The 16,154-nt window shown below is 42.7% G+C and overlaps 1 protein-coding gene across 1 annotated transcript in view; it reads right to left on the bottom strand.

Moving 5' to 3' along the window:
• KIF20B (kinesin family member 20B) overlaps nucleotides 1–16,154 on the bottom strand; it is a 41,078-nt gene that overhangs the window by 24,507 nt on the left and 417 nt on the right. Inside the window, exons 2-18 of the mRNA XM_081861748.1 lie at nucleotides 14,594–14,741; nucleotides 14,221–14,307; nucleotides 14,007–14,126; nucleotides 13,690–13,828; nucleotides 12,314–12,498; nucleotides 9,225–9,282; nucleotides 8,780–8,974; nucleotides 8,476–8,587; nucleotides 7,663–7,731; nucleotides 7,430–7,576; nucleotides 6,051–6,213; nucleotides 5,110–5,433; nucleotides 4,159–4,298; nucleotides 3,607–3,736; nucleotides 1,957–2,179; nucleotides 1,520–1,581; nucleotides 940–1,059 (exon numbers count right to left, since the gene is read on the bottom strand). Coding sequence (XP_081717874.1) covers nucleotides 940–1,059; nucleotides 1,520–1,581; nucleotides 1,957–2,179; nucleotides 3,607–3,736; nucleotides 4,159–4,298; nucleotides 5,110–5,433; nucleotides 6,051–6,213; nucleotides 7,430–7,576; nucleotides 7,663–7,731; nucleotides 8,476–8,587; nucleotides 8,780–8,974; nucleotides 9,225–9,282; nucleotides 12,314–12,498; nucleotides 13,690–13,828; nucleotides 14,007–14,126; nucleotides 14,221–14,307; nucleotides 14,594–14,740 — 2,421 coding nt within the window. The 5' untranslated portion in view covers nucleotide 14,741. The remainder of the gene's footprint in view (nucleotides 1–939; nucleotides 1,060–1,519; nucleotides 1,582–1,956; nucleotides 2,180–3,606; nucleotides 3,737–4,158; nucleotides 4,299–5,109; nucleotides 5,434–6,050; nucleotides 6,214–7,429; nucleotides 7,577–7,662; nucleotides 7,732–8,475; nucleotides 8,588–8,779; nucleotides 8,975–9,224; nucleotides 9,283–12,313; nucleotides 12,499–13,689; nucleotides 13,829–14,006; nucleotides 14,127–14,220; nucleotides 14,308–14,593; nucleotides 14,742–16,154) is intronic.

The raw sequence follows: 16,154 nt of genomic DNA, 5'->3' as shown, positions 1-16,154 counted from the left end.
GAGGAACCTTCGGCCTTCCAGATGTTGCTGAATGACAGCTCCCATCAGATTTAGTCATTGGCCATAAATGCAGGTTGATGGGAGTTGGGACCCCAGTGAAACTGGGAATGTCTCACTTTGTGGAAGATTACATTAGACATTATTCCTCTTGAGAATTTGGGATTTCTTCAATTTTGATGAAAACTGTTGTGATTGACACACAGTGAAGCCTCTTGCGAAAAAGAAAAATACATTCCTTCCCTCCCCCTTTATTTTACCCCACTGCCATTCACTCTTACTACCATCTTCCCCATTCCACCCTCCAAAGTCTGACCATTCTTCCTTGCAGATTGCTGCCATTTTAAAATCTGCCTTAAGGTAGACGATCCTCTGCCCCTCTTGAAATCCAAAGTTGGTGCTTTTCTAAGGAAAATTTGACTGCATTTACAGCCAAGCTTTCTTTTCAAGACATTATACATGGTGTTCCCAAGAACCAGACCTGCCTAGCTTCTAAAAGGCTGCTGCTACATCATGTGCTTTCAGACCAGGCCCTGGGAACAAAAATGCATTTGCTCTGTCCAAAGGCAGCAAGACAAATCCTATTATGCTTGCATGGTAAGATAAAATACAAGTAACAAGTTTTAAGTCGGGAATCCAGGAGCCATATTTTAGACACACCCAAAGGCTTATGCATGCAGCGTGTGTTTAACTTTCTTTGAACAGCAGGCACTCATGTCTTATCACAAAACACCTTTTCTGAAAGTTTCCATTTTAATAGTGTTCTCGTGAGGCTTGCTGTTCAAAAAATAAAGCTCTTAAAAGATCCCCTTGGGGGAACTGTACTAAGCATGTCGCTTTTGGAGCCCAGTTTTGCTCTGGGACAGCATTTTAATTTGGCACCACCATGTCAACAGGCAACTGCTACTTTTGAGATTAACAAGTGGAAAATTAAACACTCACAGACTCTTTTATGATCGCCTCCAGCTGATTTATCAGAACTTTCAGCCTTGCTATTTCATCATCCTTTTGCTCCACAATTTCACTTAGCTCTTGTATGCGCTTGTTCTGAAGAGCCATTTTCTTAAGGAGAAGGTAAATAAGTTTAGGATTAGATGCGACAATGCACTGCAATATGTGGCCATTTGGAAACTCAACATGCAGTGAGGCAAAGTGTAGGCCAGGTCCAGGCGATTTCTCACAGCTTCATAAGCTATGGGTTTAGAGCTCCTCCCTTCTGGCATTGGAAGAAAAAGGCTTATTGTACATTTAACAGCTGTATTTCTACAGTGAGGACCAGCAGACATAGCTGACTTTCCATGGCAAGCATGAGGTTCTCACGTGGGGAGGGGGGGTCAGCAAGAACAAAGTATCACTAGTTTTGTGTTATACCATGCCTCCCCTCATAACAGTCCTTTTGGGCTATGCTATGCCCCCCCCAGCCATTTTGTGACTGGTACCCAAAACTCAAAACCAGAATGTCCAGAAAAGGTGGAGACTCCTATTACAAAGGCAGATATTAAAGAAATCTAAACACACTTACCTGAGTAGCATCTTGAACCACTTTAGCAGATTCACTCAGTTGAGTCTCCTGTTTTGTCAGCTCTGTAACAGAGTGATTAAAAGTTAACATTAAATACATGTCGTGGAAAGAAATGCTCAAATTTGCTTGGGAGATGCGTTAGACATTCTAACCACATTCTGTATTTGATACTGCAAAGTTTGATACTTTAAAGTAGTAGTAGACACAATATATTAAGTAAAAGGCTACTGGGCTTTTGGACTTACTTCCCTTTAAGAACAGAGCCCTTCCCCGTCTCAATGCCACATCCCAAATTGCTTTTCCATGTAAGTTTACTGGTAATGAAAGACTGCTAGCCAAGAAACACAAGGCCAAAGTCCTGCTGGGTGCATGGAACTGGCTGTTTGTTTCTTTAGATCCTAGTCAATACTTTTATTAAGTTTCTCCATCATACCTACCTTCTTTCCTGGCCAAGAGCTCCTCCTGGGTTTGAGATAACGCAGCTGTTACCTCTGCCAACTGCTTTTCAAGACTCTCAATAGTTATTTGGGGCGCTTCTAAGGCACTAAGCATCCCATACGCTATTTGGGCCTGCTGCTTAATATCAGAGACGTTTTCTTGCAGTGACTCGACCACGCAGGAAAAATCAGCTGGATTTCCCGATTCTCTAGCTTCCGCTCCCTTATTGAAAGAAACACACAAAAATAAAGGGGAACAATAAAAATTTGCTCATACAGGCTTATCACCCCTCTTTTATTGTCCATTCCGGGTCGCCCAACCACTGCCATAGTGTCTTTTCTCTTGACAGATCAAGATGAGCAGATGACAACAAAGGTTGCAAGGTTTTTAGCTGGGGCAATCAGAATAAGGTCCACTATTTGACTGTTGATTCAGGACCCTAAAGTGTGTTTTATATAATTGACTTTTTCTTTCTGTTCTTTGTATATCACATTGTTCTTTTGTTGCTATGGCCGATGGCTGACGCAAAGATTAATTCATTCATTGCTCATACAGGAGCTTCACTGGCCACCAGGAGGCAATATCACACCAGAGGACCACTGGAAAAGTCCTCTGGAGGGAGATGGGGAGAGAGCCAAGAATGGAGGGTCCTTCATGAAGTCTGGTAGACCAGCCAACGCTACACATATACCCCAGCTAATTTGGCATGATGAGGACTGACCCTCACGTTAAAGCAGCATTGTATATGGCATCTTCAAGAGTCAGTCCACCACCTAGTACAGGTAACTTGCATCTTACACAAGGGCTTTGTTCAGGGGGTGGCGGGTATATGTAACAACGCATATACTCAAACCACCCCCTTGGAACTGCCCCCGCGTGAGCGATCTCACCTTCCAGAGATGGTGCACTAAACAGGTTCTACCATCCCAATCAGTGGAGACAGTTTCTAAGCTTTCTCCATTGCTTGCTAGGTTCTGGGAGGCTCTTGTGAGATCTTGCAAGGCTGGTCCAAGTTCTCCAAAGTCTGGGGTAAGCAAGTCTGAGAGCTCAAAAGCTCTTTCCATGCCAAAGAAACCCTGTGCAAAAAGAGCATTGAAGTTCTCCGCTGGATCTGTGCGATTTCAAGCAGATGGCCTTCAGCCACATAAAGCCGAGTTTGTGCAGGTGAAACTCAGGCAAGTTGCTGTTTAGGACTTCAGTCAGGGTTCTCTTCCAGCACTTACATGGAGATGCTGAGGACTGAATTGGGGAACTTCAGCATTCAAAGCAGAAGTTCTACAATTGAAATGTGGTCCTTCTGTATGGCTGCACGTTCTTGTTCTTCCTCAATGCATTCAAAATCAGGGGACCCAGCAGTTAGACTTAGCTAACCTATCTGTTGAAAGGTTTATATTTCAGGTAGAAAGGGGGCTTTAGCTTTGGAAAGATCCCTGAAGTCTCAAACTGCGAGCATCTCAAGTGTCTTTCAGGTAGCAGAACTATACAGTCTGACTTTGTTGGCACAGCAAGAGCCCTACAACCACACTGGTTTGGTGCCATTTTTACATTAGGACCCCAGTGAGTTTGAGAGCTAAACTTTAGAAATACATCTCTTAAGAGGTTCGAGGGAGAATAAGGTTACTGGCATTCCCAGTCTTATTACGCTGTACCTTTTGAGTCTCTTCTGCTTCTTCTCTGCTATTTGGCAGTGGGATGCATTCCTTCACCAAGTCCTTGTAAATCTGCATGCGCTCCTCGCAGTTGTCCTCCATGATTTCTTGCGTAAGGCCAACAAATGTCCTAAGTTTAACAAGTGACGGAAATGAAATACATGTCAAATGGTTCTCCCAAAGAGAAACCTCTATACTCCAGAGGAGGATGACAGCAGCAGCAGCAAAAGGCAAAATGTCAGGAAGAGCAATGATGCTAAGCCCCTGGGCTCCTGGGAAGCACCAACTGCTGGTGCAGGTCTTAAGACAAAAGAATGGAAGAGGACATGGTGCAAGATGCACATGGGAGTGTTTTCAACCAGGCACCTTGAAAGCTGACGTGTTTGCACATAAAGAAGCCACACACATTAAGCGTGCCTTGTTCCCTTGGGTATCAGCGCACAGTTCATAGCCAGCTGGCTGCTGGATTGGGCTGTATGTGGATGCATGCCAATCCCGAACATTAAAGCAATGCTGGCAAGCCCTCCGGAAATACAAGATCAGCAAACTTACTTGAAATGGCTGTCCTTTTCTGCAAAATACTGAGCACATTCCTGTGTGACCTCTTCACGGATCTTCAGCTCCATGAGCAGCTTGTCCTTCTTTTCGGCAATCAGCTTGTTTTTCAGATCTTCTATTATAGCAAGCAGCCTCTAAACAGGAGCACCGGGAGCAGAGTCAGCACATGGAAGGCATGTTTAGGGATTCATTGTCGTGGCGCATCGTCATTTTGTTTACGGGGAGCCCCAAAGCCTGTGGCTTCTCATGTTGTGAGTCACAAGAAAGGCAGACATAAAAATGCATTCTAGTGAATCCCTAGGGAGACGTGGAAAACCTAAAATGGTTTATAGAAAGGCAGGAAGTCCTGGAATCAAATTACCAAGTTTGAGAGGCCACCGAATCCCAAGCCTTAACCTGTGGCAATGGTGGAGAACCACCCCATTTGGCTCACGAGGGTATATCAGCCAAGCCACTGTGCCCTGCCCTACACCCAATCTCAAATAGAACCTTAAGTGTGGGACAGGCCTGGCTCAGTCCAAAGGGCATCTGCAGGTCCCACCTATCATACCTGCAGTGCCCTTTGCACAGGGCTTCATAACAGCCATCCTGCAAAGCCCCTTACAAAGCACTTTGCAGGAACTGACGGTCTGACTACCGAAACTTTGCAAGCTATGCCTTCACCCACAACTGATTTCAAACCAAGCAGGCAAAAAGGGTATTATCGTGACATCAGATCATCTGACAGGTGGGCAGCCCTATCCAGCAGACATTTTTCAGTGCATCTTTATTGTTTTCAAACTGGCTGCTACGTTCATTTTAAAAAATGAAAGCAGATTGAAGTATGAAACACCTTAGAAAGGCGGACTGTAAACGCCCCAAATTAACTCAGTGGCTCTTATTTTCCAGCATTCCTCCTTTTTGCTGCAACAGATTCACATAGCTATTCCTGTCATAAGGGCATACCTGGTACTTTTCTTTTTCAATGACAATGTCACTGTCTTCATCTCCCACTTGGTCTGGCATTTCTTCAGGCTCAGCCTCTCTGTCAAGTCTGGTTTCTGCCACAGAGTTTACCTCATACATCCCACTGCCATCTTCTTCTAGCTCTTCCCCCTCCCCCTCCTCTTCATCTTCCATCACATCCTCCAAAGTCCTCTCCCAGAGTACAGTTGCTCTTTTAACGGGTAAACGCACATCTTCTTCAGTGTTCATTTCAGATTCAGCTTTAACAGCCATCTGCTCAAATGACTCTTCTGGGGGAGAATCGTTGGAATCTAAGACCATGACCTATTTAGATAGGAAGCAAAAAACATATGAAAGCCAGTTTGTGACGGTGGTTTTAGCTGCTATTAAAGCTTCCTGCCAAAACAAACAAAAACAAAACCCTGCTCATTTTAAGGATTTCCAGAATCCATGCTTTCTTCCAGCACGAACCCATGCCATATAGCTTCTTTATTATGACACAGAAGCAGAGGTTGTGGAGTGGGTCTTGCATGCCATTCAGGTAACCAAACACCTCCTTGCAGGCCATCCAACTAGCTCAACACACTGAATGAAATCCACTGAATGAACACCCCAAGTAACAGCTGTCTGGCCTCATTCTGAAGACCCCCAACAAGACAGAGCCCACTGCCTCTCTAGGTCATTAATGTCAAGGTGCTATGTCTCATTTTACAATAAGATGGGAGCACTGCATTTTATAACCCGGAGACCCTCTCCATCCAGGGATCCATCTCTGACTTCTGAAACATTCACCTGCCCTTCAAAAGAGCTCTAAGGGCAGAAGCCAGCTAGCTGACCCATAGTCTTTTGCATGTCTGTAACTGCATGGTGATCTATTTCCAGTTTCATACATTTCCAGTTTCATAATCTATTTCCAGTTTCATACAAATGTGAACACTTACTTTCTGAGCAATTGCTGAAAACCTGAGCACGTTGAGGGTTTCATCATACGCAGAGGCGCTCTGGCTGACGTTCACTATCATGCACACCTTCCCCTTACCACTGAAGAAGCCTTGAAAGAAGTGCGTCAGCTTGCTTTCCCGAAAGGGGATGTGCTGCTGCAGCCTGAAAATGAAACAAACAAGTCAGCTGCAGTTCACTTTTTCGAAGAGTGTTTTCAAGCGCATTTTCTAGGATATGGGGCCAAGCTTCATTTTAAAGAGGCATAGACTGAAAGGCTTTAGGTCCATTCAGGCCTGTTGCTTCTTCACCACATGCTTCCCAGTTTGCTTGTTTTTAAAACGTTTCTACAGAGATCCAAAAGACAAGGGGGTAAAGGATTATTGTCATTAAGGATGGGTTGTGGGCAGCAGCCTGAAGGAAGCCCCAAACTGAAAACCATAGGAGAAAGTCAGTAGTTGGGACCAAATAACAAAGGGTAGGCCAGAACCAAACAAAAACCAACAATCTGTGAGTACGCCAGAGCTCAGGCAGAGTATGTTGCTCAAGGAAGGCTCAGCCAGAATAGAAAGCCATTGAATACTCCCTTCCAGAGCAGAAGAGTGGGTTCTTGGCGGAGAAGGCTGCTACCTGCAGTGGTTCACCACATGGGGCAGCCGCACACAGATTCAACATCTCACTGGGTACCTCTCAGGCTTATGAACATCAACTGTCCTTTCAAAACACTGCAGGTGTTCACTGGGAAACAAGTAGCAGACATGCAGCAAGCTTGGTTTGAGCATCCATTTTTAAAGTAAGTGTTGTACAGTCAGGGAGGTTTTTGGCTTGCTTCTCTGATCAAGCAAACTTGGGTAACACAGCACTTTTGGCAGGGGAAAGCTTTTTAAATATATTATAATCGCATTATGGCCCTGTCACTTGCATGTTTTAGTTCAGTTTTGAAAAATCATCATCATCATCTATTATTTTAGCTTGGAAACTGCACTGCCAATTGAGAACTGGTCATGTATCATGCTTCACCGGACTAGCAAAAGGATGTGCTTGCCCTAAAAATGGAAAGATCTCTTACTCCTATTTAAGGACTGGTTAAAGGCTTAAAGGTGACGTTAAAGCACTCTGCCTCCTTTTACACCATTTCCTGCTTGTTAGGATTCACATCCTGTAGGGATCATGTCAGGTGGGGGGGGGGGTTAAGGACAGGCTGTTAAGCAGTCTAGGTCTCTCTTAAACACCTAAGTTACATGAAAGGTAGCAGAGATCTGCATGAGGAATATGCATACTTCTCTCATTCAAAAGGTGTTTTCCTTCTCTTTACAGAGAGCTGCTAGAAGCCCCCGCCCCCATCCCTTAACATGAAGCAAAACGCTTTCCCAGAACCTACTTTGATTGCTGGCTCATCTTCAGGGCACTGATGCATTTGCCTAGAATGAGCAAGGAAGTGTTAATATTCCCACTCTCTTTCAACCTCTCTCCTTCGTTGTGGGTTCGTGTACAACGCTCTGAGCCAGCGAGGTCGCAGAGGAATAATCTGGAGATAAAGAAAAGGAGTGGGAAATTTAGGTTACCTGGTCTTACAATTTTAATCGGTAAGAACACATGAAATACAAAACTTACTCATTGACTTGCATCACACGAGTTGCTTCAGGATCAATTTTTAGCATTTTCACAGTGAATATACTGTGGCTGAAAGATCAAAAATACACAGACGTTGCTGCCAGCAATGCTATCTTTAAACATCAGTGAACACGTTGCAGCCTTCTGCCATTTTGAAAATCCTAATAGCTCCTAACCTCGAGGCACTTCTTCCATTCTAGTATATAGTGATAGATTTTAAGATATATTTATACCATTTGGAAGATACATAAACATGCATATTAACTTCTTTTAACATCCCAGATAAGGATTTTAGAATATTGCAGGCCTCTTCACTGCCCTATTCTCCAATGGAGTACAGTAAGTCTGCAGCTTACACACATTGTACACATTCAGCTTTATGCACTTGGGGAATATTTTTTTAAGGGAGTAGGTGTCTTGGAAAAAAGACTTTGGCAATCCCACCCACTGTTGCACCCAATGTGTGTTGACCATATGCAATTTTGGCTTTACGCGTTATCGCCCGGAACGCAAGCCCTGTGTTGTGTGTTTACTGTACTTAACATTAAAAATCACACTGGATCTCCAAGGAATCACCTACCCATTACTATTTATTAAATCACAGAAAACTTCACATAATTAAAAGCCCCAAAGTTCAGCACAAGATACAAGCATGTGGGTGATTGTTTCATGAAACAGATCTGAGCATGGTGTAGGGATCCTTAGGTACTGGGCATTACTTTAACAAGTCTGTGTTGCATAAACTTGCAAGTAAAAGCTGAAAGTGAACTACTACACATTGAACATATCCTGATTTTACTATCGGCCTCTTACCTTCTACTGGAATTGGCATTCAGTTTTGTGGAAGCAAAACTCTGATGTTTCAGGCCTAGTTGCATGAGCTTAAAAGCTTCTTTGAAATTTGAAACCTGAATCCATTGTAGATCTTCAAGAAATAGAAATGGTTCATTATTCACCACTGAACAAGAATTAAAGCAAGAAATTTAGGGAAATAAGAATGTGAGTTAGGAGCATTACACTGAATTAAAAGCTAGTTTGCACACAGCCTGGGCACTGAATAAGCAGGACACCTTAAGGCTACTGAAACTGGTTACCAAAGATTTAAGATATTTGTTACCTTTAACATATGAACAGCCTTTTACATCCTGTGACAGACGCAACACCTTCCTTCTTCTATCATTGGACACTGGGAGCAGCAGGTCATAAATGCACTCATTATAAATTTCACAGAACGAAACCCAGATGGAGAATTTTGCACCTCTCCCTTCATCCACATTAGATTGTTCAGCTTCTTTCGCTAGTTCATCCAACTCTGTCAGAACAATGGAGTGGCATTAACATTTTGCTGAAGTGAGTCCATCTCGATGTGATTTAAAACAGGCTGCTTCAATAGCACTGAACATTGTTCAGACAGCATTGTTATTTGCAGCACAAGATCCAAGGTTGGAAAATGGCAGCTTTTCAAAGTATCAGAGGAAGTCTCATTTCAGCATTACTTACTATGGCAATAGTGCACGCTGAATTTATGGAGCCTAATTTTGGCTTTCGGATACGTAACTTACCATCAGAATTATCAGCAATTCCACTGCGATTCCCATTAACGACACTTGGATAATCAACCTGAAAATTAAGACAGAAACAAAATATGGGTTATCCTAGATGTTCTACTGATATTATCATCTATCGTATTTTCTATGGCAGGACTGGAAAATTAGGATGTGCTAATGGATCATTGCAATGAAATTGCCATTTCTATGGTAACCATAGCAAGCCTTACCAGGCATACCTATACGAGTCTGCTGCTGCTGCTGCTGCAACAGCAGCAGCATTGTATGGCACTTTAAGGGCCAAAGGAATAAGCATTCATGGGCCAGAACCCACTTTGTGTAGCTCACAAAGTAATCTGGATATGTTAACAATTCAGAAGTCAGTAGAAGAACATTTCAATCTCCATGGAAATACCACAATTCCACAACTCCTCCAGAAAAGTTCAAACATGAGGCTGCTGAGTTTATGCTCTGCATAGCAATGGAAACACCTACAGCTATTTCTTGTATTTTTTTGCCTTTGGATCACCAAGTTTTCTTCCTCCTCTCATGCACCTGATGAAGCAGATTCCAACTCATGCCACAATTTCCACAACAAGACGGTATTCGTACCAGAGCATACTTAGCACTTGAGAAGGTACGATGGCTCAGTGTGACAGCATCGGCTTTGCAAATGCAGGTTCAGTCGCCAGCAGGGATGGGGATTTCCTCTGCCTGGACCCCTGGAGAGCTGCTGCCAGTCAGTGTAGACAATACTGAGCTAGCTAGACCAATGATATAAGACAGCTTCCTTTGTTCCTGTTTTTTGATAACAGTTGCATGCTGGTCAGGCAATATTTAAAAAAAAAAAAGTTTGAACAATGGCATAGGAAGGAAGCATGGACAGTACAGGGATGGACCTCTGTGACGAAGCAATGTTACATTAGCTGGAACTCAACATAGTGCCCTCCATAAGTTGTTGGCTGCCAGGTCCAACCAGCCCCAGACAACATGGCCTATGGCAGTAGTTTTCAAAGGGTGTGGCAGGAGAGGATGGCAAATGTGGGAAGATTCAAGGACACCCAAAGAAACATTTAATCATTTAAGTGTAGTATACTGCCCATCTATCTATGTGTAGAATATGGATAAATATATTTTCAAAACAAGAGCATCAAGTGATATTGAGGACAATGCTAGCTGTGATCCAGAATCACCATTCGAACGGAGTGCTGGAGAATAGCATTGGCTACTCTTCTACAGTTCTCCATGACATAATATTGTGAACAGGCATTTTCAACTCTGACAAATATGGAAGATCAGAAAAGAGAAACTTATTTGCATTGATGAGATGAGAGTTTGTTTGCCTCAAACTAGACCTAATATAAATGAGATTTCCTGGCAAAAGCAAGCTCACACCTCTCATTGAGTTTGTATATATGTAACAGGCTCATTTATATTTTGTGAATGATTGATGTTCTTATGCAGCTGCATTGTTTTATACTTTCTGGGTGCCCCATGATTATATTATAAAGTAGCCGCTTTTTATTATATAAATCACGTAATGGTAGGAGTCGTTTCTTTTCGTTTTCCAAGTTCCAATGTAATTTTATCAATAAATAATTATGTGTAGCACGAACAAATTTGAGGCCTGTTGTGTTAAAAAAAAATGTTGTGGGGCTGTGCTACAATCCCATCTCCAAGAATAAGCTCTTTCTTCCTCCCCCCACCCCTGCTGGTAGGATTCTCCTGGCAGTTCCCCGACCCCCCCAGTTAGTGTCAAAGAGTGGTATGCACTTAGGCTGGAATTCAAAATGACACTATTAGAAATGTCTCATCTGTGCAAGCATCCCAGCTTGACAGGCAGAACAATCTCTCCTCCCACCAAGCACTGTACCAGGATTCTCCTGACCCCCATAAGGCAATTTCAAGTGGCCATGGGGGGGATGAGAAGGCGATGGGAGCCCCACTGCGCTAAGATTCTGCCGACGGGTTTCATTAAGTGAATCCTGTCAATGGGGTCCTAATCATGGCGAAGAAACCTTCAAAGGGAAGTGCCCATGCATGTACAACTAGCATAGCAACGTCAGGATGAGGCCAGCTCCTGCTTCCGCCTCTGCAAAATTCAATGGACACACCTGCTTGCCCTTTATATTCTGTACAAACAGCTTTGATCATTACATAATATGTGGTGCCCATGTGGTTTTTATTATGCCACTCTCTACTACAGTGGTGCCCCGCAAGACGAATGCCTCTCAAGACGAAAAACCCGCTAGACGAAAGTGTTTTCCGTTTTTCAAGGCGCTTCGCAAGACAAATTTCTCTATGGGCTTGCTTTGCAAGACGAAAACGTCTTGCGAGTTTTTCCCCTCCCCCCCTTTTTCTAAGCCGCTAATAGCCGCTTAGCCGCTAATAGCCGCTTAGCCGCTAATAGCGCTAATCCGCTAATAGGGATGCTTCGCAAGACGAAAAAACCGCTAGATGAAGAGACTCGCGGAACGGATTATTTTCGTCTTGCGAGGCACCACTGTACTGGTATCACATTGACAATCTACTTTGTTGCAATATAGACTATTTATTATGGCACCTCGGATATGATTTGTCACTGAAAGGCAGGGATTTTTTTTTCTCTTTATGTATTTAACATGGTCAAATCACCTTTTATTCTTGAACTGAGATTCTACAAAACTGAACAGAAATGTATGAAGATACGTCAAACTGCAGAAAAGGTAAAGGCAGAAGCACAGCAGATTCTCTGGCATTTTGGACAATCACAGCAAGCACATGGGTTGCAGCCAATGTGAATCCTACTCAGAGTTGACTCACCAAATGAATGGACATGGCCAAGTGGTCCATTAATCTCAATGAGTCTCTGCCAAATAGGTAAGAATTCCCACAGCCAAAAAAACCATCACACCAACATAGAAAACTCTGGTCAGAGCATAGTGAATTTTTGTAATATGTGTATATGTATACACACATACAAAAACACACACATACACAACCATTTTCAGTTTCTTTACAAATGGCTGTTATTAAAACTTATCATAATTCTAAATCTGTCCAACTGATTTAGTGGGGCTTAAATCCCTAGTAAGTATTCAGGATTGCATTCTAAATTGACACACCTCTTTTATAAGACGGAGAAGTGAGCATTTGACAGACATTTCTTCTCTGATTTCTTCTTTAGTCAGCCTTCTGTGTTCTCGGCAACGATGGGGTTTGAGATCCATCTCTGAATACAGTTTGCCTTGGATGCGCTTAAACAACATCTCCAGCGCCCTTGGGAGAATGCCACCATCTTCATTAGTACCTGTCATGAGGACGATTTGACAGAACTTTGAACACTCTTTTGAAGCAGAATCAGGAAAAGGGGGCAAGGAGGCAACATGAACTGTATACATGTGGAATTAGAGCTGCCCTTGGAGTAAGCACAAGGTGATTGGATCCGCATTCCAATAAAAATATATTCAACCCCCATTTTGGAAAGCAACATTTAAACCACACTGAATACGCTTTACCCCTACTCACCAAAGTCAAGTATTTCATTTCAAATACTTTTGGCTATTGGAAAAGTTTGAAATATTTATACAGAGCATAAAATTATCACAGTATGCGCTTTCAGTTTTCTTTACTAAAACAGAAATGCTAAAACAGATCAAGTCAATTGAATGTAGTAATCCCTCCCCCACCCCGGGAAAACCCATATAGGCAGTCAACTAGAAATCCATTTGTGCTGTTCATACTTAGATCTATTCCATTCACTCATATTTCAGGGGGCAGGGATCGGAACAACCCTTTAAAGCAAGGGTAGGCAACCTAAGGCTCGTGGGCCGGATGCGGCCCAATCACCTTCTCAATCCGGCCTGAGGACGGTCTGTGAAACGGTAAGTTTTTACATGAGTAGAATGTGTGCTTTTATTTGAAATGCATCTCTGGGTTATTTGTGGGGCGTAGGAATTTGTTCCTTTTCCCCCCAAAATATAGTCTGGCCCACCACATGGTCTGAGGGACGGTGGACCAGCCCACAGCTGAAAAAGGTTGCTGACCCCTGCTTTAGAGTACCTAGAGGGCCCATCAGATGTCAAAGAAATAAACAACTGTCTGACATTTAGAAGACATCTGAAGGCATCCTTTTTTAGGGAAGTTTTTAATGTTTGATGTTTTATTGTATTTTTAATATTATGTTGGAAGCAGCCCAGAGTGGCTGAGGAAACCCAGCCAGATCGGTGGGGTATAAATAATAAATTATTATTATTACTACTACTACTACTACTACTACTACTACTACTACTACTATACACGGTTACAAAACCAGTTTCCTATGTTCCAATTCAAAATGTATTTTTTAAAACATCATATTATACACATATTCCAAATAAAAATAAGTAGTTCAGAGAGTTGAAATAACTGTAGCACACAGTTTGATGACACAGAGCATACACAAGTAACACGGAACTCAAGTTAACATTTTGTCCAGAGAAATATGGATGCTCAGTAGTACCTTTGTATGTATATGTTTTCCCAGCATTTGTAACACCATAGGTAAATACAAGGCGACTGTGTCCCTTCAGGAAGTCTTGCACTGGCTGCTTCACAGTCCCTTCAAAGAGTTCTTCCTGGGTTGTTTCAGGGCCAAATACCTAAAAAGTTAATAAGAAGATATTTTATGGCTTTCCATACTGAAATTCCAGACAATTTCTTTCAAGACTATATTTTCTTAAGCTTTTCAAATCAGTGAGATGTATTCAAGCATTATTATGTGCAAAGTTTCCATACTAAGGGTTATGAGTCGCCAATAGCCCTTTACACTTTATTTACCTGTGAAAAAGTAAATTTCTGCACCAATTGCTGCAAGTTTTTTTCACTAAGCCGGAATACCTTGGAAGACTTGGGAGCTTTTAATATAACGCTTGATGCATCAAGAACAGAAACACAATTCTGTAAGAAAGGGGAGATAGATATAGATATTTTTAGTTAAGCAGATGGCATTCTTAAACAAATTTTGCTTTTAGAATTTATTTTTAAATCACACCTGAGAATCACCTTCCTTTTCTGACTGCATCAACGGTCTAATGCGCAGGCAAACATGAATGCGTTCTCTGGATTCCAAGCTCTCTCTCTACAGAGGGAAAGAGTAAAACCACAGTGCTGTCCAACAATATTGCCATATACTCAAGGCTCTTGGTTTTATGAGCCTTTAATCTCAATAGACTATACACAGCTAAGTTATTCCACATGGGGAACAACTTCCCACACAGAAGCTGGACTACCAACTGTTTAATTCCATGAGCAACTGAGTATTCCAAGACATCACACCCACCTCAGCCATTTCTGCGTGGATCACTTTCACAAGTACAGTACAATAGACATTGTCATTATCACTTGGAGTCGTCCAATTCCCTTACCTGGCTTATATCAGAGATTGATGATAAATCACTATAGAGATTCTTCCTAATGTCACTAACATCCACAGGGATAATTCTTGGGGACAATTCAACAGCAGAAATAAAGGATGGTCTAAGCATTGATGGCTTATCCAAATTAGACTCCATCCTATTAAAGAAGACAAAGCGGGGGGTGGAGAGAGAGTTGCTTGAATGGAACATCCAATAACATGAAATTTGGACCTCTACACAAATTTCTTCATCATGTGAACTCATATGTCAGATTGTAAGTATTAATCAGATTTTAGAGTTGACTTGTCCTGTTTGTCTGAACTTTCCTTGCAGAAAAGGAGAGGAGAGTGAAAAAATGGGCACAGCCACAGTACAGTTTAACGGAGTCATCATCAACCTGGTGCCCATCAGATGTTTTGGAGTACAATTACTTGAAGTGCTGGCTATTCCCAAGGTTGTCAGGACTTGTAATCCAAACATCTGGTGGACAGTGGACACCATATTGAGAAGGCCAATTTAGTGCCATAGTCCTTCGAGTGTCTTCTTTGGAACCTTCACTGGAAGCTTTGCAAGGATGCGAAGTAGCATTAATTGCACTTAGTTGTTGTTGTTGTTTTTACACAAAAAGTAACCCAAATTAACTTACAAAAGAGTGCAAAGTTAAAAAGTACTATGTAAAGGTAAAGGTAAAGGTAAAGGTACCCCTGCCCATTTGGGCCAGTCTTGCCAGACTCCAGGGTTGTGCGCTCATCTCACTCTATAGGCCGGGAGCCAGCGCTGTCCGCAGACACTTCCAGGTCACGTGGCCAGCGTGACAAGCTGCATCTGGCGAGCCAGGGCAGCACACGGAATGCCGTTTACCTTCCCACTGGTAAGCGGTCCCTATTTATCTACTTGCACCCGGGGGTGCTTTCGAACTGCTAGGTTGGCAGGCGCTGGGACCGAACGACGGGAGCGCACCCCGCCGCGGGGATTCGAACCGCCGACCATGCGATCGGCAAGTCCTAGGTGCTGATGTTTTACCCACAGCGCCACCCGCGTCCCGAAGAAAAGTACTATGAAACCAAAACAAATTAAAAACCAAAAAACACACCTGTAATATCAAAGGCAAGCTTAACACATCCCAACCTTTGAAAAGAGGTAACAAGTATTTAAAACACTACAAATTAAGGACCAAAAGCCTAGATAAGAAGAAACATGGTCAAGTTTCAGGTACGATGGCCCAGCAACGATGCTGATATTCCACAAATGTGCAGCTATAGCAAAACACTGAGCGCATCCTATGCCATACCTCCGATTTACATGTATTTAAAGTGACCTACAGACTTAGAGTGAAAATACAGATTTAGCATGTTAGCAGGGGCTCCTGTGGGTCAGATGCACAGCCACTATCGCCTGAATAAACTGTACTTTTAATAAACCAGACATGATCATTCTATTCCTCAAGTGGCTTTTGATATGTAAGGAGTGCTTTAAAAAACAACAACACGGCACTGTGGGTTTGTTTTCCTCCCCAATTGTCCTGTGAATTTGCTTCAGGAAAATGAAAGCTGTTTTTCTCCCCCATGGC

The sequence above is a fragment of the Podarcis erhardii genome, assembly GCF_964252035.2.
Source record: "Podarcis erhardii genome assembly, chromosome: 5".
Lineage (NCBI taxonomy): Eukaryota > Metazoa > Chordata > Lepidosauria > Squamata > Lacertidae > Podarcis > Podarcis erhardii.
Note: the sequence above shows the minus strand (reverse complement) of the source record. Positions and strands in the feature narration are given on the sequence as shown.